Genomic DNA, 22,468 nt, shown 5'->3' on the forward strand with positions numbered 1-22,468 from the left:
ATTTCTACTTTGTGAAACTCCCACCAACACTGCAGAGAACAGCACAGACCACAGGCGCAGTAATAAACAGAATCTCTGGTGAGCAGCAATTAAAGGCTATATACGTGGGCTGATAACATGCAGAGAGAGAAAACTTATTTCTCTCTCAGATGAGTTGGAGGGAGGCCAAACCCCGTGCCCGGAAGGAGCGCCGGCCGGCTGCCGCGGGGGGCTCCTGGGGAGCAGGCCTTGCCACCCAAAGAGGCCGCGGCACCAGAGAACTAACTGGAAGCCAGAGTCTCGCTGGCCTCCCCCGACTCTCACCCTGAGTCCGCGGGTTGCTGCCACAAGCAAGCTGTGCAGCGACGCATGCCGTCTTCTGGCGCACAGAGCTTCTGGAATGATCTGTAGCGAGCTGGTTATTGTTTTCTCCTAATTTCAAATCCAGAGACCAATATTTCTGTAACATTCCACAAACATTACCGACTAACAGCATAAAACTTATTTCCCCCCCAAAACATAAAACTTATTTCTACAAAATACCTGAGTAGTGCTCCTCAAGACTGTCAAGGTCATCAAAAACAAGGAAAGCCTGAGAAACTGATATAATTTTGGAGTTCCGGCCAAGATGGAGGCGTGGGTAGAAACCCTTCACCTCTTCGCACAACCAAAAGGAGGATAACAACCAACCTAAAATCAATAAACCACCGAAAGCACCAGAAAATCGAAGTGTGTGGAATTCTGACAACCAAGGAATTAAACGGAAGAATCAATGAGAAGAACCAGACTGCTAAGGCGGGCCACAGGGCTGGCTCGGAGGGCGGGGCTGAGTGCCGAGCTGACTTGGAGGGAAACTGAGACTCGGGGCTGACCTCGGGCTACGGGGTTGCCTCGGTGGGAGACCCCTCCAGTCCGACTTGAGAGTCTGTCGGAAAGTGCACTCGAGAGGAGCAGGCGGATGCACTGTTCCCTCTCCGGCCCCTCCCCCACAGGCAGTGCAGCCAGGAGGGTTGCCCCCCCCGCCCCCCCCCCCCGGGTGAATACCTGAGACCCGCCCCCTTACAACTTACCAGGTGCCCTGAGACAAAGAAACACGGCCCCAATGAAAGAACACAGCAAATCCTCAGAACTACTCGATGAGGAGACTGCCAACCTATCTGATGGAGAATTTAAAGCTCTGGTAATCAAAATGCTCACAGAACTGATCGAACTTGGTTGGAAAATGAAAGATAGCCAAAATGAAATAAAGCAAAACATTCAGGGAACCAACGGTGACAATAAGGAAACCAGAATTCAAAGCAACAATTTGGAACAAAAGGAAGAAATAAACATCCAACTGGATCAGAACAAAGACACAAGAATCCAAAAAAATGAAGAGAGGCTAAGAATTCTCTGGGACAACCTGAAACGTTCCAGTATCTGAATTATAGGGGTGCCAGAAGGAGAAAAACAATAGCAAGAAATTGAAAACTTATTTGAAAAAATAATGAAGGAAAACTTCCCCAATCTAGCGAAGGAAATAGACTTCCAAGAAGTCCAGGAACCCCAGAGAGTCCCAAAGAAGTTGGACCCAAAGAGGAACACACCATGGCATATCATCATTAAGTTACCCAAGATTAGAGACAAAAAGAAAACCTAAAAGCAGCAAGAGAAAAGGAGACAGTTACTTACAAAGGAGTTCCCCAAAGACTATCAGCTGATTTCTCAAAAGAAACCTTGCAGGCAAGAAGGGGCTGGAAAGAAGTATTCCAAGTCACAAAAGGCAAGGACCTACATCCAAGATGACTCTATCTGGCAAAGCTTTCATTTAGAATGGAAGGGCAGATAAAGTGCTTCCCAGATAAGGTCCAAGCCCTTATTATATGAAACATTAAAGGGACTTCTCTAAGAAAAAGAAGATAAAAAATATGAACAATAAAATGACAACAAACTCACAACTATTAACAAATGAACGTAAAAGAAAAGAAAAACAACGAAAACAAAAACTGAGCAAACAGCCAGAACAGGAACAGAACCAGAGAAATGGAGGGATCACACAGAGGGGTTCAGTGGGGAGGGGGAAGGGAGGAGTAGTGGGGAAAAGGCACAGGGAAGCAGCAGCACAATTAGTAGGCATAAAATAGACGGGGAAAGATAAAAAGTGGTATAGGAAACAGAGGACTCAAAGAACTTATATGAACAACCCATGGACATGAACTAAGGGGGGGAATACTGGAGGACTGGGGGGGCAGGGTGGAGAGGGGATAAAGGGGGAAAATTGGGAAAACTGTAATAGCATAATCAGTAAGAAAAACTTTAAAGAAAAAGAAAGCCAGCCTGAGAAACTGCAGCAGACCACAGACGACAGAGGCAGAACTGGAGCGGTGTGGTGCCTGGATTATACAGAGGACGTCAGTGCTCGTTTCGGCAGCACTTACGCTGGGGGAAAGGAAAGGATACTCATGGGAAAAGCAGTAAAACTCAAGTGAAGCCTGGAGTCCAGCCAACAGCGACACTGCAGCGCCGCTCCCGGTTGTGCCGTGGTGAGTGCGCCGCGGCCACAGGAGACGTTGGTCCGAGATGGGGGCCACGGGGCCACAGGGGAGCTGTCCTATCTCTGCAGCCTTTCTGCGAACAAGAGTTATTAGGGGGGTGCAGAGTGGTGGGGGTGGGGGGGGACACACACCCAGGTCAGCCCAGCCCCCGCGCCACAGGATACCAGTAAGCCACACAGCGGGAGGCACACTAGGCCGAATGGAAGCCGCCTGCTGCCCCTTGGTATCCGTGTGACCCTGGGACAGGCACCAACTGAGTCTCGGTTTCCTCATCTACAACAGAGTAAAAATACCCACCTTCTCCCCATGAGGGTTGTGCAACTGAAAAATACACATATAACGATAAATTATAAGCCATAAATACACATGTACACGTGGCAAAAGAAAAACTACAAACGTAAGCCTGTACACGCACACCTACACTGCACACAGAAGGGGAACTGTGATTTAGTTTGTAATTAGGAGAGGAGGAAACTGCCCGTGTACGACAACAGCCCATACGCCCATGAAACTGTTCACTGAAGAAGGGGTTTTTCCTCCCATTAAGTTGATGGAAGGAAAGAATCTGGATTCTGGATTTCAGGAAGTTTTTCTAAGCTTATTAAAAAGCGAACTGGAACAAGACCTCTATTGTATATTTAATTAGCTGCCCATAAAGTCAACCCGCAAACCGCTCTTGATTCATCATCCAACACTAAATTCCAGCCGCATTTTTTGAGAGTTGATCACAATTCATCTGATCCTCAGAGTCAATAGGAAGTAACGGGTTGATTTTTGATAAAACCTTTTCAGGCTAAGGCCGCTGCAATGAAAACTGGCCCCGCCTCTACATTGAAAAACACACGCGGAGACGAGCGGCAAGGAAGAAAACACACCCGCACCCTCCTCTCCAAGCCCGGGAACACGGGCTGAACCCTGCAGCACTCGGGAGGGCGGGGCGCGTGTCCGTGAGCCCTCGGAGAGCGGTGCCAAGGGCGAGCCCTCCCGGCCCCAGCAGCCTTCCCACTCCACGCCCGGTCAGTGTCCTCCGCGGACGCCGGGGCCCTCTGATTGCAGGGGCAATGGAGACGAGGGGCAGGCACCAGGGTTCTCGAACTGCCTCTGTCACTAGCCAGCGATCCGACTCGGAGCCCAGCGCTCTCCCCCGAGGCCCTCCCTCTCTTGTATAAAACTAAGTGGGCTGGCTTAGATCGTCGGTGGGGGCCCTTTCCAACCTTAACTTCTGATTTCGGCATAACTCACTACCTCCAGTTATTTCGCTCTGCGTTCATCACGAGGATCAGGCCCAATGACTATGAAAATTGCCAGACTGAAAACCACCAGATGACGACCCCAGAGTCCAATTTCTCGTTACTCAAGTAAGTTTTCAAAAATCCCAAACCAGTCAGAAGCAGTTTAGGAAAAAAAAATCCCAAATTACCTCAGGAAGCAAAGCTTAATTTCCCCTCAGAGATCACTACTTGCAGCAAAGGCTCCGCGGGATCAGCTCCGGCCAATTACTGGGTCTCACCGAGAAGAAGCTGGCCTGCAGCACTCCGTACACCCCCTACCCCCCCTGCCCCCGGCCCTGGGCCCTTGCAATAACGGAGCGTCTGTCCGCAGACCGAAAGAACCAGACACTAGGTGACAGCCTGACACAGACTTCAAGCCCAGCTCCCGGCAGGCCCGTGCTCAGGGAAGACACCCTGCCGTGGAAGAGGGTGGGCGGGAACGCACCACCTGCCCGGACCCCCTGCCTCCTTCGCCCGCAGCTCCCACACTCCTCCCTAACGCTTCACTCTCCCCCGACTCAGGTCGTTTTGGCACGCAGCCTGTGGAGCCATCCAAACTGCGAGGCCAGGGGTCCTAAACTCTCTCCACTGCAGACCTGCACGTGCACAGGCCTGAACCGACATCTGTTATTCGGGGGGTGGGGAGAAGCTAACATAAAAGCCTGCCTTCAGAAGAGAGCTTGCTGCGTGGACCGCGGCACACGGCGCCTGACACGTCGTCACAGAGCATAAGTGTCTGAACCGAGTCCACAGCTGGACCAAAACAAGGGACGCTCCACTGCACCTTCCTCCTTCTACCCCTGCTCTCTGCTTTAGCTGAATTAGAACAGCAAGGCATCCTTGGAGAGAAAGTCTCAGCCATGCGAAATCCAGCCTTTCGGGGAAGCTACCGTGCACACACATCCTCGCTGTCGACCCCCGTCGACCCCGTGTGGCACCCACTGGACACGGGTCGCACCACAGCGGGCCGGGCAGGGCACTCACGTCGCCGCTCTGCCGGCTCCGAGGGCCGTCCCGGCCCAGTCACTGAGCGAAAAGCTACCTCGTTCTACTCGGGGGGAAATGCTCGTCTTGGAGATTTACCTGTTTAAGACGACTGCTGTGTATCTTCTTTCCACAAAAATAATCCCACATAAAATATTGGTAAATGGAGAAGGAAAATTTGTCTCTGGCTTCTCCTTTTCTTCAATCTCTTCATCCTCATCATCATCCTCAGAATCGCTCCAAGACACATAATTATCCTGGTTCCTATTATTGTACCACTCAACGCTTTCAAACTGCTGCCGCTCATATGGTTTGTATTTGCGTAGGATTTCAAGCAGTTTTATCACTTTAGGAGTTACAAATTTCAGGTCAAGTGAGGCAGGTGAGAAGTGCTCTTCACATAGTGCATGTATTTTCCGTAGGAAAGTGTCTGTAAACAATAGAAACTTCCTGTGCAGCTCCTCCTGCTCGTGCTTGATGTACTTCTGCAGCTCCCTCACCATCATGCCGGCCACTTTGTCCGCGCACCAGGGCCCCAGGACCACCAGCACCGCGCGACAGTCTGACAGTATCTACAACAGAACGTGCAGAGCTGAGCGTAAACAGTCAGCAGGCAGCAGGCAGCCTTTCCCTGCAGGGTTCAACTGGGGTTAAGCTGTCTCCGAACTGCCCCTCTGGAACAAGTTTGCCCCACTGCCATCAACACTGAGCTTACTTCCCTGAGGCTGGGGGGAGCAGCCGGAGGACTCTCCAAGCTCTGCTGGTTCATATATATTATGTCCAGAACCATTCTTTTCTTTTCCCCAGCAAAAACAGTTAAATAACAGGAATTAAAAGATGCAACTGTATAAGGATAATAAAATTTAACTTTTCATCTGTAACCAGTTAGAAGTACAAGTGAGCCATTTACTTCCAGGTAACTGTGCAAGGAATTCCGTAGCAGGAGTCATTTTATTTTAGGTATCAGAGAGCAACACGTCTCCTTCAACTCTGTGCCCAGAGAACCACACCTTCCAACCCTGGCGCGGAGCAGAACACAGACCCACAGCGGGTAACTGAGGGATCTCCCGCAGCCGAGCGAAGGGCCCGGGGGACTGCACACAGACATGATGAAAACTCAGGGGCTGGAAAGAGTCTGGGCTCTGCTGCTTCAGAAAAGCCAGTGAGAGAGAAATAACATGCAAATTCAACAGGGTCAACACTCACAAACAGTTGCAAAGTCCTAGAGCAAGTTCCCAAGTTTCAATGCGTCAGGGTAACTGGAGGACTTGTCTGTCTCGGCGGTCAGAACCCCGCCCTAGAGACTCACACTCCCTGGGTCCGGGATGGACCCGTAATCTGCATGTCCCAGAAGTTCCGGGGGGTGGGGGGGGTCCACACTTTGGGAACCACTACCCTAAGGGATCTCTTCTCAAAGCTGGGTCCCACACAGGATGATGAGCTCATGCCCACCTCATACAAGGAGCCCTCAGACGAAAGGGTTTGAACAGGAGCTGACCCATCTGACCACGGGGGGCCAGGGGAAAACAGACTCCTTGTATTTAAATAGCCGTGACACGAACCCTAAGTCATCCCTCAAGTCAGGGAGGTCTACACTGAGCAGCAATGTCTGTCAGGTAGCAGTAAACTCAACCCAATCCATGTTTAATAAAAAATCTGTTACACATGCTAAGAAGGTAAGGCTTTCAATTAAAATGAACAGAAAATAGCCTCATTAGAAGCATATTTTCATTTCAATACTAAAACAGAAGCCTTTTATTATACTTCCTGTACTTACTTGTAGATGCTTACCTGTTTAGAAATTAAAGTAGAATCTCTTTCTTTTGAATGCACAGATATGTTACAGTCATTGATAAAATTAAGTGCTTCTTCTAATTCCATCAGCAGTCTTTCGTAAAGCCCACTTCTGTCCACAAACGGTCCACAGTCTACCACAATCTCGTACGGCTGCGAAGTATACCTTGAACAGCAGAAACAAAAGTTGCCGATACTACAATAAACTCACTACTGCATCACGACCCACTGCGCATCCAAACCCCAAAGAAACCGCCACGTTCAGTGGTGCGCCTGCTGGGGACAGCGGGCTCATGGCCTCCCCGTGAGGCGGGGGGCGGCGGGCGGGGGCTCGCCGGTGTCCGGGCTGCGCCCCGCCTGCCAGGGCTCCAGGTGCGACTGCAGAAAGCTGGCCGTCTCAGGGTTTTGTGAACTCATCATCACCCCAGGCTTTTCATTTTGTTTTTTAGGGTTAGACTTTCATCTTTTATCTGCTTAGGAACAATGCTGGTCAAAATACTCCAGAAACCCAGTGATGACGACTTCTCAGCAGAAGTCGGTGATGGGGGGTACATCACAGGGAGAAAGTGTCATCATTAAACTGCTTCATTTCCATACTATTTGAAACTTCAGCACCTGCAAATGTCAACTTTGTTTTTAACTTCTTCCGACATAAGGAAAGTTCCCTTCCACTTTCGATCAATTACAATGTCATTCCTTGGATCTTTCATGCATTTCATAAACTATGACGACCAGAATGACACGTATTACTCTAAAAGCACAAGACATAATTACGGAAAAGAAGTACAGTGAGGACATAGTTACTGCTTCCGTTTTCATTATGCTCCACCATAATCTATCCTTAACCAAAGGGCCAGTTAGAGAACCAGGCAGCGCCAAATTCAACAGAGGACTTGTCAGTTGCACTTAAACGCCCCACTGCAGCTGCTGGTTTGGAAGATGTCAGCAGGGCAGCCTACCAGCCTAATTCGGGTCAAACGAAAGCAGGAGCACAGCCTTCACTGCTGCGTCGTGGATCGTCTTGGCTCCGAGGTCAAAACTACACGTCCCAAAGGTTACGAGGTCTGTGTTTCATATAGCCCTCGGGTACCCAAATTCCATAACCTGAAACATTTCCTTTTCTTCTCACTCTACCTAGAGAACTCTCCCAAAATTCTACTAAAGGACAGGCACACTGAAAGTTGTTTTCTAGGTGTCAATGTAATTAATCATCAAAAAACTCCCTGAAACCATTGTCAAGGCCACTGTATCACTTCAGGGACGGCAACTGGCTCACTTGAAGCCACAGAGCTTACAGCCAGTGGAGTCAGTGTTCGAAACCCACGTCTGACCCAAGCCCACAACCTGAGCAGTCAGTCTTCTCTGTTTATTGTAACTGTCGCACTTGGTAATCTTTAGCCTTGTTCTGGATTGTATCTTACAAGGATACAAAGGTATTTTAATATGAAATGAATTAATTACTTTTATTTTAAAATCTAATTTATACAGGCTCCCTTCCAGGAACTTAAATCAAAAAGCATGTTGTGTGTGTGTGTGTGTGTGTGTGTGTGTATTAATGAAACTCAAAATAGCAACCTCTCCAAAGAGACAAACTTAGAAGTCATAAACATCTTTCTCAGAAATTCACTCCCATTTTCAAAGTGCTTCCAATTATTTTAAAGCATATTGTAAAATACTAAATTCTCTAAATAGTGTTCTTTTCAAACCATCCCACGGGACACGTAGGCCATGGGAAACAGAGCGCACACCCTGATGGAAGAGGACACACTACCCTGTCCACGCCCCCAGGCCCTGTCAGTATCAGCAACTACGAAGGGTCCGCGTTGATGCAGCCTTCCCTCTGACGGCGCAAGGAGCTCCTCTGTGGGGAAAGGCTAAGTCCCCGCCCGCAGCCACCAGTAGCTGTGCCAACAAAGAGCCGCTAGTCCTGCTCACGCCCGTCAGCAGCCGCGCTCTCTCTGAAACAGGCCGCAGCTGCAAGGCACAGCGGCAGGCCCTGAGGGCTTGAGGTCAGTGCCCGCTGGTCCGGCCACACCGAGTCCAGCCGAGCGCGTACCTGTCTAAGACCACCAGGTCAGTTGCAGTTTCGGCATTACTCTTAAGAATTTTCTCCAGTTTCTGAATCTTTTCTTCTAATTCCTCTGGATCACATTTCCCATTTAAAATGGAAGCAGTCAGTCCCAAAATACGAGGGCATGATGGGCAACTTTCACAGAGCTAGCATAATAAAAGATAAGGAAAAAATTCATTTTGCAAGGCCATAACAAAAGAGATAACTCCGTATTAAAACATGTCAAAGTGACTGACAAATACTAAAAATATTACTTACAGAAGTACAGTAGCTTATTTAAAAGCTCTGTTTATCAAAAGGGAAGATTTAAATATGCTATGACAGATTGTGCGATTCATTTATGTTTAAAATTTTATTACAGATTTAGATTATAGATTTATTACAGTTTCTTATTATAGAGTATAGATATAAGTGAACATTAATATTCATTCATTCACACACTGGAACCAAGTTCTCAAAATTGGCAACTAACATCATTGTTTTTAACATATAAAAATACTGCTTATACGCAGTAATCTGACCTGAAGCACTAAGACTAACAAAATACGAAAGCTCACCTTCATAATTTCTCGGTAGGGGTGGTCTAGGATTGCAAGATGACACTCATCAAACACCAGGAGGTTAATGTCTGACAGCGATAAGTAGCCATTTTTCAAAACAATCAAGGCGACATAGCAAGTCATAATGAGAACCTAAAATGAAACCAACGTCAGTTCGCAAACCAGCGCGCCACTCGCCTGCCGGACCCACCCACACGGAAGGGGACCAGGGAGCCGCGGACTGCGGGCGAGAACCACGAAATCATCTGCCGTAAGTACAGTGAAAAGCTGAATGTGTGGAAGCTCATACTTCAGAACCACGAAGCAGAGTTAGGAAAACATGAAACAGACTACGAGAAAAATTCTTGATAATGAAGACCTTTTTTAAAAAATGATAGCTCTATTAAATCTACTTCAGGTTTTTAGGTTCCTACAGACATCTTTTGACCGGTGAGTCCCGCGAATGTAATCAAACCACAAAATACTTCACACTGTTTTTTTCTTTTTTCTCCCCATTGATCTGACAAGGTTTTCTAGAAGACGACACAAACTAAGTGCTCCCTTTATAGCTTATCTTTCTGGGGCCATTCCAGTGCTTTTTAAATGTGGGCTCCGCCCACTCCGGGGGGACCCGCAGGCCGGCTGGAAGCAGCTCTTCCCTGCTCTGCAGAGCCGCTGGCACCAGCACGCCAGAGGCCCTCACTCAGCACAGGCCGGGCTACACGGGAGCGCGAGGTCAGAGGAAACCTCGTTAAAGGCCCAAAGACCTCAGCCACGAAGTGCCTCCAGTCCCGAGACATCTAACTCGAGTACGTTTTCTGGAAGCAGGTTACCTGCAAGTTGGAAATAGGCAGGTGGAATTTACGCTTTTTCCAACCAAGTAAATCACACGACAAAGCTGTTTCTTTTCTAAGTAGGAGCAACACAAATGAGCGATTTATGTGGCCCGAGGCTGAGGCGCACAGGGCAGAAGAGTGCACAGGGCTGGCTGCTGGGCCGACAGGCACAGGGAAGCGGAGGTTCAAGTCCTGCTCCGACGGGCAAGGATAAGGCCCCCTAACCCACCGGGTCCAGGACTCACGGGGGTTTACGGAGTGAACTTTCTCTACAAGCCTTACCTGGTGCTTAGTAAACTCTTGGTTCCATTTCTCTTTTGTCCAAGATGCATTGACTTCTAGGTCTGAGTATTCCCCAACCTTGAGATCAGAATGAGTTCTGACGGCGGACACTTGCGGAGCGACCTGGTTTGCTGATCACAAACAAAAACTCCGTGTAAACATGACAAGTTGGCTCTAACTGGTTCTCTGAACTAACGACTAAGACAGTTAAGAAAACCTTTCCCATGATGTACTACACCTCACCCCCGACATAGCAGGCATTTCCAAACTGCTCGGATCAGACTCACCAGCCCGCCCCTGTCACTCCCTCCACAGAACCCCGCGTCACCTGCTGGCTCTAGAGCTAACCCCCCCCTCCCCAGCCTACAACCTGAGCTTTCAGGCTAGAATGGTAACCACTGCAGACCCACCCTCCTGTGTCCTTCAATAGAATCAGATCGTTTCACCAGGAAACAACAGAGACCAATGCATATTTAAGGCATAGAGGAACATCACATGCGGAGACCATCCAGAAAAACAGGGGAATGGCCCAGCCATTATTAGTACCCAAGCAGCGTGTGTTCACATTCTACGCTTTTTTATTTTAACGTGTAATCCCAAACACACAGAAACCAGTGTTGGGAACTCACTGAGTAACTAGTACAAAGCAGGTAACTTTCTTTCTACAACTGGTATAGTAAAATCATAAATCAAGAAGTTACCTATCTCATAATCTAGCACACTTTGACATATTTTATGAAGCTAAAAACACCAAACGCAAAATAACTGTCACAACTTTGATTATGTTCTAATAGTAATCCATTCAAAAGAAATGTAGACTCAGAATTAAGTGCAATTACATTTAAAAGAAAAGCTAAAGTTTAACACCTGTGAAATAAAATGTCTAGGATTTAAGAGAAATACCGTCAAGAAATAAAACAGAATTGTATTTCTGCTATCAGAGCTTCAACAGGCACATTCTCTGTCGAACTTGCTACATCTTTAATGATTCAACCCAGCGCGCACAGAGGAACTCTGCTTAGCCACAGGAACCTCATGCCGCGTCCCCCACGCAGTCCGGCAACACAGGCGCCCATTACCGGAGTTGACCAGGAACACCGTCCTCTTCCCATGTCTGGTGAGGTCCCCCCGGATCTGATAGGACAGCTCCTTAGTGAGCAGCACGGCGATGAACGTCTTCCCTGAGCCAGTGTTCAAACAGACGATGGTGTTGCGGTCCAGAGCTGCTTCGAGCAGTTCGACCTGGAGCACGGCGGGAAAAGAGATTATGCACCTCCTGTCCAAGCGCAGAATCCAGAAAACTGCATTCTGTTCTAACTCGGGAACTTCCACTGTTTTCTACAACCTTCCTCCCATCAAGGTGCGTACCTCCTGCATCTGTGCATACAAATGATAACCGGAGGCACTAAAACACCTGTCACGTACAGCTGTGCTGCGGAGGCCCACACAGCTGTACATGACGGGCGTTTATGTTGAAGCGCACCTACGGTCTCTTTAAGACAGACTTTTGCATGGAAGGAACACCGCTCTGGGACTGCGGGGACGACTGCATTTACAGCGACCGTGGTTCTGCCCGCTCACGGTCGCTCGGGCCAATCCCACTTCCACCCAGCTCATGAGGACAGACGCCTCCAAAGGGACGTTAGGGAACAGCGAGGTTTCCAGAGGGGGAAAAATGAAAAACTTCACAAATAAAACTATCAAACCAATGACCCAGCAGATGTTAGAAAAGAAAAGGACTATTACAAACAAAGGCATTTGGAATGAGAAAATTAATCAGAAGAGGAAAGCTTGAAAAGGTAAATGAGTTTTATGAGTTGTGTCAACTGTATGCTAATTTACTCCATTTTAGTGAAAATGCTCCAGTATTAGTGTTCTCATTAGTACCTGATATTTTCTCGGCGTATAAATGTTATCATGAATTGCTTCTTGCTGCCATGGCAGTCCAAAGAAAGGACCCATTGGTGAGGAAGCAGGGGTCATGAGCTGCAGGCCTGCCATGCTGAGGGGCTGCAAAGCAGGGCTTTTCATTCATCCAGTGTTTCTTTCATTGCATTTTGGTTCTAGCACAGCTTACTACAAAAGGGAAAAAGAATACCATTACACAACCATGCAGGGTTAAAAACAAGAGAGCACAGAAACAAGAGAAACATCAGAATATCACTCCTGTGAGCCTTTCGAACTCCTCCTGTAACTGTTCTGGCTTTTTCTTGATCAAAGAGGATCCACTGTAAAAGCCAAGCACTCTCTTCTCTCCAACCCAGCAACCTGACCCCAGAAACTTGTCTAAAAGAATCGGGCAACCATACAAACAGGTCAGCACGTGAACATGTACTGCTGTATTATTCCTGGGAACGAGAAATTACTTTAAGTGTATTAATAAGAAATCAGCTAAGCAAATGATGGAATGGCTCCACTGAAATACCTGGGATCCAAGGAGAGAGCACACGTCTGTACTTACTGGACAGAACCATGTCCGTAACATGTAGAGTAGGACGCCTTTTCAAATGCATGAATGCATGTCTACACAAAACATGTAAGCATGTACACAGGTACATTCCGAGTGTCATCTGTGAGGCCTGCGGCGCCACCACTGCTAAGGTCAGGGGACGCTGTGCAGAAGGCGCTTAGCGCTGTGCCTGCGTGGGGGGGGGGGGGGGGGGCGGCTCGGATGCCTGCCAGCACGGAGTCATTCGTCACGAGACCCAAGCCACAGGTCTTTTCTCACCTACCAACCTGGCAGAGAGGATCGACTACTTAAACACATATCTTTAAAACGATACGTATCCCAGTTAAATTAAAACACACTGCTCTGTGAAATGAGTGTTTTTTTTATGGTAGCAAAGCACTCTTGTGTCTTTCTGTCTTCTTTCCCAAAGATATTAAATCTGTATGTAAAACGACCAAAATCGGTCTTTCTAACGGCCCTAACCTGCGGACGGAGGTTTAGGGCTTCCACTCTCTAGGTCCGTCACCAGCCTCCCTGACTGTCAGCGGAATTCACTTGCCCGGCAGAAGGCAATTTCCTCCCTTGCGCTGCTTTGCAGTGTTCTTTGTTTTCATTGTTATCGCCCTACGGAACTGAAAGGGAAGAACACGGCTCTTTGTTCCTGAACAACAAGAACTCCGAACATCCTGACACACTCCATTACAACCCGCACAGCACAGGAGCCTCAGCTGCGGCACCAACCCGACGAGAGGTCCCCAGTGCAGTCCTGTCTCCTGCGTGAACACGACACAAATCTGGTCTCAGAGAGTAACTCGTGGGCCAGAGCTCGCCGCCCAACTAGCACAAGTGCCACCTCGGGGGAGCGGAACAGGGTACACGGCTGCAGGAGCTCGGGCCTCAGCAAGGCAGGCGCCATCTGGGGACCAGCCGGCACAGCCGCTCTCATCACGCTTCCTGGAGGAAGACGGCAAGCAAACCACCAAGTCATCCTTCTCCCTGGACCGAAGAAACAATCTGCTCTCTCTCCACTGAACCCGAACCCCAACAGCCATTCCTTTCACCCCACACCAAGCATTCACTTTTCTCAGTTCTGCAGGCCCACAAGATACACACCTTCAGGTTCATCATTCAAGCTGTTTACTCAACACAGCCGCCAAGAGCCCAAAGTGAAAACCTATTTACTTAGTTTCCTGAGAGTCAACAGGCCACTCTGAAGGCCAAGGCCGAGATCCGTAGGCACCTCCCACCTGGCTGCATTCTCAGGCTCCCTCTGCCGTTCCCCCTCCTCGCCGCAGGCTGCTTCCTGCCCAGGACCGTGTGTCCTCAAGCCTGACCCTCACTTTTCACCCGACCCAAAGCACAGACACGGCAGAGTGCCAGGAAATCAGGCTCCATCCTGGGGAGGAGTGGGGAGGAAGGGAGAGGGAAGAGGGCAACAGCGTGAACCCCCAAACGCACCTTCCTCCGTCACGTCCAGGCAGAAGCCAGCAACACCCCTCCTCCACTGCCACCAAGTCACCTTTCTTCTCAGGCAGGTGACATCAGTAATTATAATAATTAACAACTCCAGAAAAAACTGTCCCAAAACAACTGAGAAGAATGTTCTGTTTTTTAAAAGGGAGGTCTGCATTCTTCAAAAACGTATCATAAAATACAACAAAAGAAACGATGAAAATGTTCCAGAAGACTTGTAAAGAAGACTTTCAAGAGACATGACACCTAAATGCAGAAACCAGTCTCAGGCTGGACCCTGCGTGGCAGAGCGACGCCAGAAAGGACACTACATGTCCACGGAAAGGGCGCTGCTGAAGTCACTGGGTTGTAACCGCACTGTGGCTATGGGCTCTGTAAGGGGAGTGAGGGCCTTATTCTTGGGAAGGGTACACTCAAGTGTTTAGCGGTCACGGGCCATGAGACATGCAACTGACTCTCAAGTGGTTCAGAACGAGAAAGCACGTATAGACACGTGTACGGTGTGTGTGTGCAACTGATAAAGCAAACGGGCAATGTGGGTGAAGCGCGTGCGTGTTCTTTGTCCTCTTCGCGCCTTGCCACTTTTCCGTAAAGCTGAAATTTCCAAGGAGAGAGTTGCACAAAGTAAACGGGGTTTCCTAGCCAGCTGGACCGGGGTTTCCCGGACTGCAAGAGCTGTGTGTCTCACACGTCTGCACCACCCGCTGTGCCCAACCACGCCCAGGACAGGACGCACGGCCAACACAGGTCTGCAGAATAAAAACAATGCCCACACACGTGGCACAAGAACCTTCGGACAGCCTCTTTCTGCCTTTCACAGTACAGACCATGCTGCACACATCCAGAGACACACTCACACACCTTGTTCTTTTACTGGCACACGCCCCGTAAGAACAAGGTGTACAGCCTCATTCCCCACAACTCTTAAACTTCTTGGCACATGCACCATGTATACAGTTAAACACTATCCAGCGAACTGCATCAGGGATTCATGAATGTCCACACAACAATGTACAGAACAGAATCACAGACTGCTCAAAAAGGTCTTTCTATTCGGTTTGGAAACCCACCCCCACCCCACTCCTCCTGGCCTCGCGGGGTGCAGGAGACGGGACCTGCGAGGAGATGGGGGACAGCAACTTCACCCTCCCAGTCAGTCTCCATGAGGCCCTGACATTTACGGCGATGTTCACTCTTTCAGAACACGGTGGCTAGCCCCAGTAACAGACTTCCGAGCGAGAGGAGCGCAGATCCAAGACTTAAAAATTCAACAGGTAATCCAATAATGTAAAAACAGAGCAATCTATAATTTTGCCAATTTTTACTTCCTCTGGCACGCTGAAATAGGTTTTTCGTTTCTCCCATTACTCGCCCTTTCTGAAAAGCCCCGAACCCCTGCCGGTGAGTGAGGTTCTGCGGCTCTCAGAGGCGCTAGCTGACCGCCGCTGACCGTCTCGCGGCGCCAGCAGCACCTGCGCGGGGCTGGCTTTCAACCACGGACTTGAACTCTGGCCAGACGGCTGACACTCCCGAGACCGGCCAGGTGGTTCCACACCTCCCATGCGTTATTCTCTTAGAAACAGCTTAGTGCAACATACAAACTCCTTTCCATTCTCCACGGAGGATAAATTGCTGATTTACCGTTTTAATGTGTGAGACCTCTGTGTTGCTGTTGTCTGAACTGCATTTTGACATTGTGACAGCAGCTCATTGGAAAATCACAGCATGCCCATGCTTCCGCTCTAAAAACAAACGCAAAAATAGCCAATTTTAAGGTTCTGGCACTTAAACTGAATACAAATACATCTATAAGAGCGTCTTATTGATATGAAGAGTTGAATAAAGGCCATTATTTTCGTATTAAATCCTAAACAAAAGACATTTGGTTATTGTAGGACACTAAGTGATTCTAAAACAAAGGCTAAGGAAAGGAACAATAGTAGGCCTAATTCCAAGAGATGTGGGGGAGAGAAAAAAGTGCAAGAAAAGATTCTGAAATGAATACAAGGAAATGAAACAAAGTAAATAAATTCTGAAACAAAGTAAAACTCTAAAGATAGCAACTAGGAAAATGAAAGAACAAAAGGATAAGAGTGTGTTATTTCCTAAATTCCCACACCCAGAACAATGAAGGTCACCAGAGGAGGTACCCTGGCTGAAAAATCCAAGTCACCCAGAAATAGGTCTGCAATATGTGTACAAAATCCACCAGGCCATTTCAATTTCTCAAGATGAAATTAAAAACAAATTCAAAGAACAGTTAAACCCCCACTATAAACTCTTACAGAATTCATTTATGAATAAAATAATTTAGGAGCATAGTTCGCCAATATTAATTAATATTGTAGAGAAATTTAAATTGGAAGCGGCTCTCCCAGTAGAGATTATAAATCGAAAACCCAGGCAGCACACCGTATTGAGACAAAAGCTGACTCCGTCGGCACCACCGACTGCTGGACCGGCCGGGGTCCGCCGGCGCACCGCGGCGCCTCTGGGTGCGAGGCCCGGGAGGGAGGGACGGGCAGCAGCAGCCTCCTCTCGCTACCTACGTCCGGCCTGGCCGTGCAAAGAACAGTCCCATGGAGGCTCAGCCCTCTCACTTCGCACACAGACTTAGCTCCTAGAAGTTAACAAAGCAGAACGGGGACCCCTTAACACTATTTAAGTATGTACATATTTACCTCAAAATGCTGAGTCTAAGTTCTTTCAGTTTCCAAGTCTGTATTAATTCATACCCTAGGTAACCTAAAAGCAATCAGAGAGAATATTTTAGAACATGCAACTCATCTTTAAAAACCAACTTTAAGACATTTCCTACTTAACAAAATTTCCATGTATAACTCATCAGAGTAAGATCCCTGATAAGATAATTTAGTTATATCTATTGGGAGTCAAGAAAACGGTACATGTCTGAAAGAGATGCCCTTTAAAATCTGTATTTATTATGTTCTAATTTGAAAATTTTAAAAAGTTGTTAGTACAATCTGACATAAGGGAGAATTGCTGGCAGCCAAGTACACTTTCCCCAGGAAAGTCCGGCTCTAAAGACACTTACAGGCTGAGCTAAGTCAGTCTCACGCTTTACAGGAGCACCCCAGCGTCTCCCTGTCTCCAAGCTCCTGGATCCCCACTTCCTAACGCTGCCTCGCGCTGCCGCTGGAATTCCATTCCACGCCACCACCCAGGAAGACGTGCACTCAGCAGACCAGCATCACCCCCTCTCTTCTCCTTCAAAGTCACCTCTTTTCTAGAAGCACCCTCCATAACCAAAACAGGAAGCTGATAATCCTTTAAAATTCATTGCAGCTCCACTATGACTGCTGAATTACCCAAATTATTTCCCCAGACAATCCTGTATAGATACTTTAGAAAGCTAACATGCCGAGCACAATGAGAACTGATTTTATGTTCATAACACAGAGACAATCGGTTGCGTTTTTAATTTTAATTGACGACCACGACTTAAATTACCAACATGCAAACTCCTATCTGATAGGCTCCTTTAACTGTGAAAGAGACAGGCCACATACCGCCGGCGGGGGTTGGTATAAACCAGCCGGCTCAGCACACATCGGCACCTGCCCCGGCACAGGGCTGCACTGCCTCCCACACAGGCTTGCGACAACAGGCAACCGACCGACCCTCTGGTCTCAAGTCCAAAGGCACGTAGAGCTTCCCGGTAAAAGCAAACTTCCAACTCGCTCATTTTCTTGTAACGTGTCACAGAGTCTGATACTAGTAACTTTACAGATATCAACGTCCAGATTGTATTCCTGCTCTTGTGAAGACCAAATGCACAACTACCATAAAGTCCTACAGTGAACAAAAGTGAATACAACACGGACACTGTCACATCAAAACAGGGCCAAAAGTACTTCTGTAAACTAACAGATAAAACTGAAAAATGGCCGAAGAGCCATTAGACTAGTTCACAGTAACTGACCAGGAAGACAATTCTGAGATGCTCTAAATTAAAATTACAGTGGCTAGAGAGACAGACAGACAGACAGATGAAGAGCAGTTAGCCTGTTTAAGGCCCTAAGCCAGAGCTAACAACACTGCTCACACTCCTTGGCCTGTGTTGAAATTGCAGATTCATTTCCAGGTGGCCATTTCCCAGGTTTTTCCAAAGAGTGAACAGCAAGCCAACTCTGAACCCCAGGAACCTCGGCTTCTGGTTCACACCTGAGCTCTCCAGACTTGCGCACAGCCTACCCCAGGGAGCCGACTCCCCCTCCCCAGGACTCTGCTGTCCCAGAAGTGGCCCGCATCACCTTCTCCTGCCCTTTCTATCGCCAGTGCCAATCCCTTCCGAAGGGATTCCCTCTTTCTCTCCCCCACCTGATGTATAAAAACACCTGCAAAACTCCAGGACTATGAACAAGCTGTCTCGTCCACCTAGCCACCCCATGCCCCGAGGCCAGTCTTTTTTTTTTTTTTTAACTCCTAGCAATGGCCTAATAAACCCTTTCTTTTAGAGACTTTCAGCCATGGAAGTTAATTTTTTTTTTTAACATTACAAATATGCTATGGCATCCAAGGCACAATTTTAACCCCAACCAAGCCTAAATCACTTAAGGGATCCCTGGCCCTGGACACCCAGTGACAGCTTTTATATGACTGCTTATGTGGTCGTTGGCTTAAGGGCAAAACTAAAAGAAAGAGGCTAATTCTCCCACTTAAAAATAAATGGAAGAGACCCTTTCCCTATCCTTTTTTTTTTCCACAAAAGTCTTTCTCGGTCCTTTCCAAATGTGTGTGAATCTTAAACCTGAGTCCTCCTCACTTCTCGGGAGTGTTTCCTTAAGGACCTGAGAGCGCAATCTGAAGTGTGATCAAGAAAGATAATGCCCAGTCTCCGAGTTTCCTAGGAAGAGATGGGCCTCCTTTGTGATCCACCCCAAACTGCAAACCCTGCCCCCAGTGAAAACTGTAAGAAGTCAGCAGTTTGCCCTGATGGCAGGGACGCAGCGGACGCAGCAGGCTGTAACCACCGAGCTGCGCAAAAGAAGGACGTCGCCGCCTGCCTCGCCCCTGCGTCCTCAACGCCAGGGCTGTCTTCTCCCCTTCCACCTTTGTGGGCAGATTTCCTGGGCTGTGAAGAGACTGTGCTTCTAATCCTATTTCTCCAGCACCAGCTTAAAAAAAAATTAAAAAGAGTCCAATTCTCAAATAGCCAAATAACAAATACCAAACAACAAAATTCCATCTCGTGGAACCCCAGTACTAGAGAAACCCTACAATGCGCTGCCTGAATTGTACCGGGGAAAGGAATTTCAAAAAGAGAAGAGGGAGCTCAGAGGACAAACAGCCCCACTAAAAAGAAACCTGCACATAGAAAGGATCCGAGTTCTGTAACTCCTGCCACCCACCCTCTTCCACATTCAAGTTCGAGCAGCGTCTCACCGGTTTACGCTAACTTCCTAAGTCAAGCCCACAGGCTCACCTCTGAACAGGCCCTCATATAGTCACACCCCCCCCCCCCACACACACCAGAGGCCCTCCGGTGTAGGAGGGGCACCGAGTAAGGCCACTGGGGATGTAGAAAGCAAAGTCTTTCTTGTTTTTTCAAGTGTTTCTCATTTAAAATCATCTGAATGCCAGCGAGGGGTCCAGTGTCCGGAAGACCAAGCCTTGTCAGACTCCACCGCCTTTCTCTAAGGTCGTTTCCTCACCTCCAAGACAGGAGCACCCGCCTGCCATGAAGACCAGGGAAGACCGCGCACACGGAGTGCGTTAAGCCTGGTGGAGAAGAACTGCCCGCTGCACAGAACATGCTAAGGGGCCGCTTTTAAAAAACCACAGTGCCATCTCTACCCAGAACCATGTTTTCAAACAGTTCTTAAGGCACTAAGGAATTTCCTGAAGAAAATCTAAGATGTTTTATTAATCCCAAAATTCAGGATAGAAAGTGTATTCTCATAAAAATTTAAAGCATACAAGATTGTATGCAGTATTTTAACCTGATGAACACAAAAAACCCAAAACTCCAAACTACCTAGTCATGATGAATTTACAGTAGGATAAGACCTGTTTGAGTCACAAAATAGAGTATATAATGTAAAATAAAATCAAATAGCTCTGTGTCCACTGGTTTTCTTTAAAAGCAAAATGCAGAGTCCCAGGCTATTCCCGTTGGCCCCAGAGACAGCACTAAAAACACTCCCCCCCTTCTCCCTGGCCCTCAGGCAGTGAAACGGTGCACAAATGGGCAAGAAGTCGTCATCACCAAATGGACAAGTTTCGAAAATACAGAAAGTTAGAAAAAAAAGAACTGGAAACCTCTGAAACTACTACAGCACACAGGACAGACATTTCAAGGGTTGTCAGCCAGCTGCATCTGGTGACCACGGGCCGTGACGACAACAGGGGCGAACCAAAGGCAGGGACCAGAGGGAAGGCAGAGGGATAACGACGTCAAGGATGTGAACACTGACCTCTTCAGAGTCTTAATCTCACAGACATTTCCATTGTAACTCGTCATATCTGTCATCGCTACTTAGAAATCCTCGCAGATTAATCTAGCCTACCAACATGAACAAAAAAACCCTCGAGAGATGCTTCCCTCGACATTACTAACCATAACAGCAAAAAGTGCACCTCCCACCCCATGCCCAGACCTGAATGTCTCACAGTGAACGAGGGAATGGTTTGGTAAACCACGGTTCATTCTATATAACAAAGTTCAATCGAGCCATTAAAAAGAATGAGTTTATAATGAACAAAAATGCTTATGTTATAGCATTCAATGAAAAAAGTAGAACATTTTTATTTACAGTAATACCATGACTACATCTTCAAGTTAAAAATTTATGGGGGAGGGAGGGAAAAATGGAGAGAAAATATTCACTCAAAAATTGAGCATGTGATTATTGCTGGGAGTAATTTCTTTTCCTGAAAACTTTTCTGCATTTTAAAATTACCTACAATTTGATCACTTTATTACTTTTAGAATTGGAAAACAAACTTACACACTGAGAATGATTTGTATAAAGACAATAGTTTAGAGATGAATGATTCTGTTTTAGGTACTGGAGAAGAAAAATCTCTTCCTTCTGGAGCCATTAAAGGCAGTACATTTTACCCCAGTTTCTATAACTTAAACCACAAATTCAATGGCCTTCTTTTTCCTGCACTACTCTATGAACCAAATTTCTGGGTTTCTCTAAATCTGTAACGTAAATATATTATGTTTACACTGCAACGTAATTATGCCTAAAATTAGATTTGTCCAAAATTGAAGCTGAATGCAGGTCAAATACCATTTTAACAAATTCCATCCGTCAACATTTCCATACACACAGTGTCTCTAGGCCGCCGGCCAACGGCCCACTCACCGGAACGCTTGCCCGCTCATCAGAATCGCAGACACCTGTCCCTCCCCGGCAGGTTGCCGACAGCGCCACTCGCCCTGCAACTCTGCTTCAGGAGAACCGAACACTCTGAACCCCACTAGCGTCCAAGCTGAGTTTTACGGCTGATGTTTGATGCCTGCTTTCTGTCCTTGACTCAATAAAAACACTGTTCAACGAGCGCTAGAATTGTACTCAATTCACGACACCACCTACCGATCTTTTACACCACTTACGGCCACCCATGAGGTGAAGGGGCCACAGTTTTCTATGTGAAGCGATTTAACACAGCATCACGCGGACACCTGAACACTAAAGAGAAGTCCTGAGACAAAACGAGCCTGAGAGAGGCTGAGTGCGAGGTCGCGCCAGGCCGCGTGGAGTCGGAAAAGAGAGTGCCCGAAGCCCCGGGCTCGGAGTGGAGCCCCACACCACCGCACCACCACTCCACCGCACGGGCACTGCCCCGGGAGCACCCACTCGCGGGATCCGCTTCCCTGCGGCGCGTGCACCCCGACCTCCGCGGACGAGCTTCTCCTCCGGGGGCCCACCCCCGCCACCCGGCACCCACAGGCCGTCTGCACGGCCGAGTCAGGCCTGAGGCAGCCTCCTGAGTCCGGGCAAAGCGGGCACCATCTGTAAGTACAGCTTTGTCCACTGGCTCTGCTGAAAATAAACTTTATTTCTCTGACCTTAAATCAACATGTATCTTTGTAGGTTGAAGAAAATTTCAATGTACACGCTTCCTGCTTTTCGGAGCCTTTCAACAGCCCAAATGATCTTCATCATTTTAACGCCCCCATCCTTGCCCCTCCGCCCACGAGGAAAAGCTCCGGACGGACCAAAAGGGCCGACGCCGGGGAGACGCCCCTGTGCGCGGTGGCATTTCTGATGCCGCCCACCG

The 22,468-nt window shown here is 48.0% G+C and overlaps 1 protein-coding gene and 1 long non-coding RNA gene across 6 annotated transcripts in view; one reads left to right on the forward strand and one right to left on the reverse strand.

Annotated features, from left to right (window-relative positions):
* The window catches only part of DICER1 (dicer 1, ribonuclease III), a 63,294-nt gene that overhangs the window by 26,806 nt on the left and 14,020 nt on the right, over positions 1 to 22,468 (reverse strand). For 3 of the 5 annotated variants that reach the window (XM_036013669.1, XM_036013689.1, XM_036013674.1), the window contains exons 2-10: positions 16,894 to 16,957; positions 15,854 to 15,954; positions 12,178 to 12,366; positions 11,370 to 11,532; positions 10,291 to 10,421; positions 9,191 to 9,325; positions 8,619 to 8,779; positions 6,560 to 6,728; positions 4,868 to 5,340 (exon numbers count right to left, since the gene is read on the reverse strand). In XM_036013669.1, coding sequence (XP_035869562.1) covers positions 4,868 to 5,340; positions 6,560 to 6,728; positions 8,619 to 8,779; positions 9,191 to 9,325; positions 10,291 to 10,421; positions 11,370 to 11,532; positions 12,178 to 12,321 — 1,376 coding nt within the window. In that variant the 5' untranslated portion in view covers positions 12,322 to 12,366; positions 15,854 to 15,954; positions 16,894 to 16,957. The remainder of the gene's footprint in view (positions 1 to 4,867; positions 5,341 to 6,559; positions 6,729 to 8,618; positions 8,780 to 9,190; positions 9,326 to 10,290; positions 10,422 to 11,369; positions 11,533 to 12,177; positions 12,367 to 15,853; positions 15,955 to 16,893; positions 16,958 to 22,468) is intronic. The other 2 variants (XM_036013681.1, XM_028505974.2) reach the window with 2 other exon arrangements.
* Positions 12,085 to 15,327, forward strand: LOC118497845. Its single transcript, XR_004900353.1, has 3 exons — positions 12,085 to 12,097; positions 13,001 to 13,006; positions 14,855 to 15,327. It is a non-coding gene; the product is annotated as an uncharacterized LOC118497845 (long non-coding RNA).

Source organism: Phyllostomus discolor, chromosome 1 (genome assembly GCF_004126475.2).
Source record: "Phyllostomus discolor isolate MPI-MPIP mPhyDis1 chromosome 1, mPhyDis1.pri.v3, whole genome shotgun sequence".
NCBI classification, from domain to species: Eukaryota; Metazoa; Chordata; class Mammalia; order Chiroptera; family Phyllostomidae; genus Phyllostomus; species Phyllostomus discolor.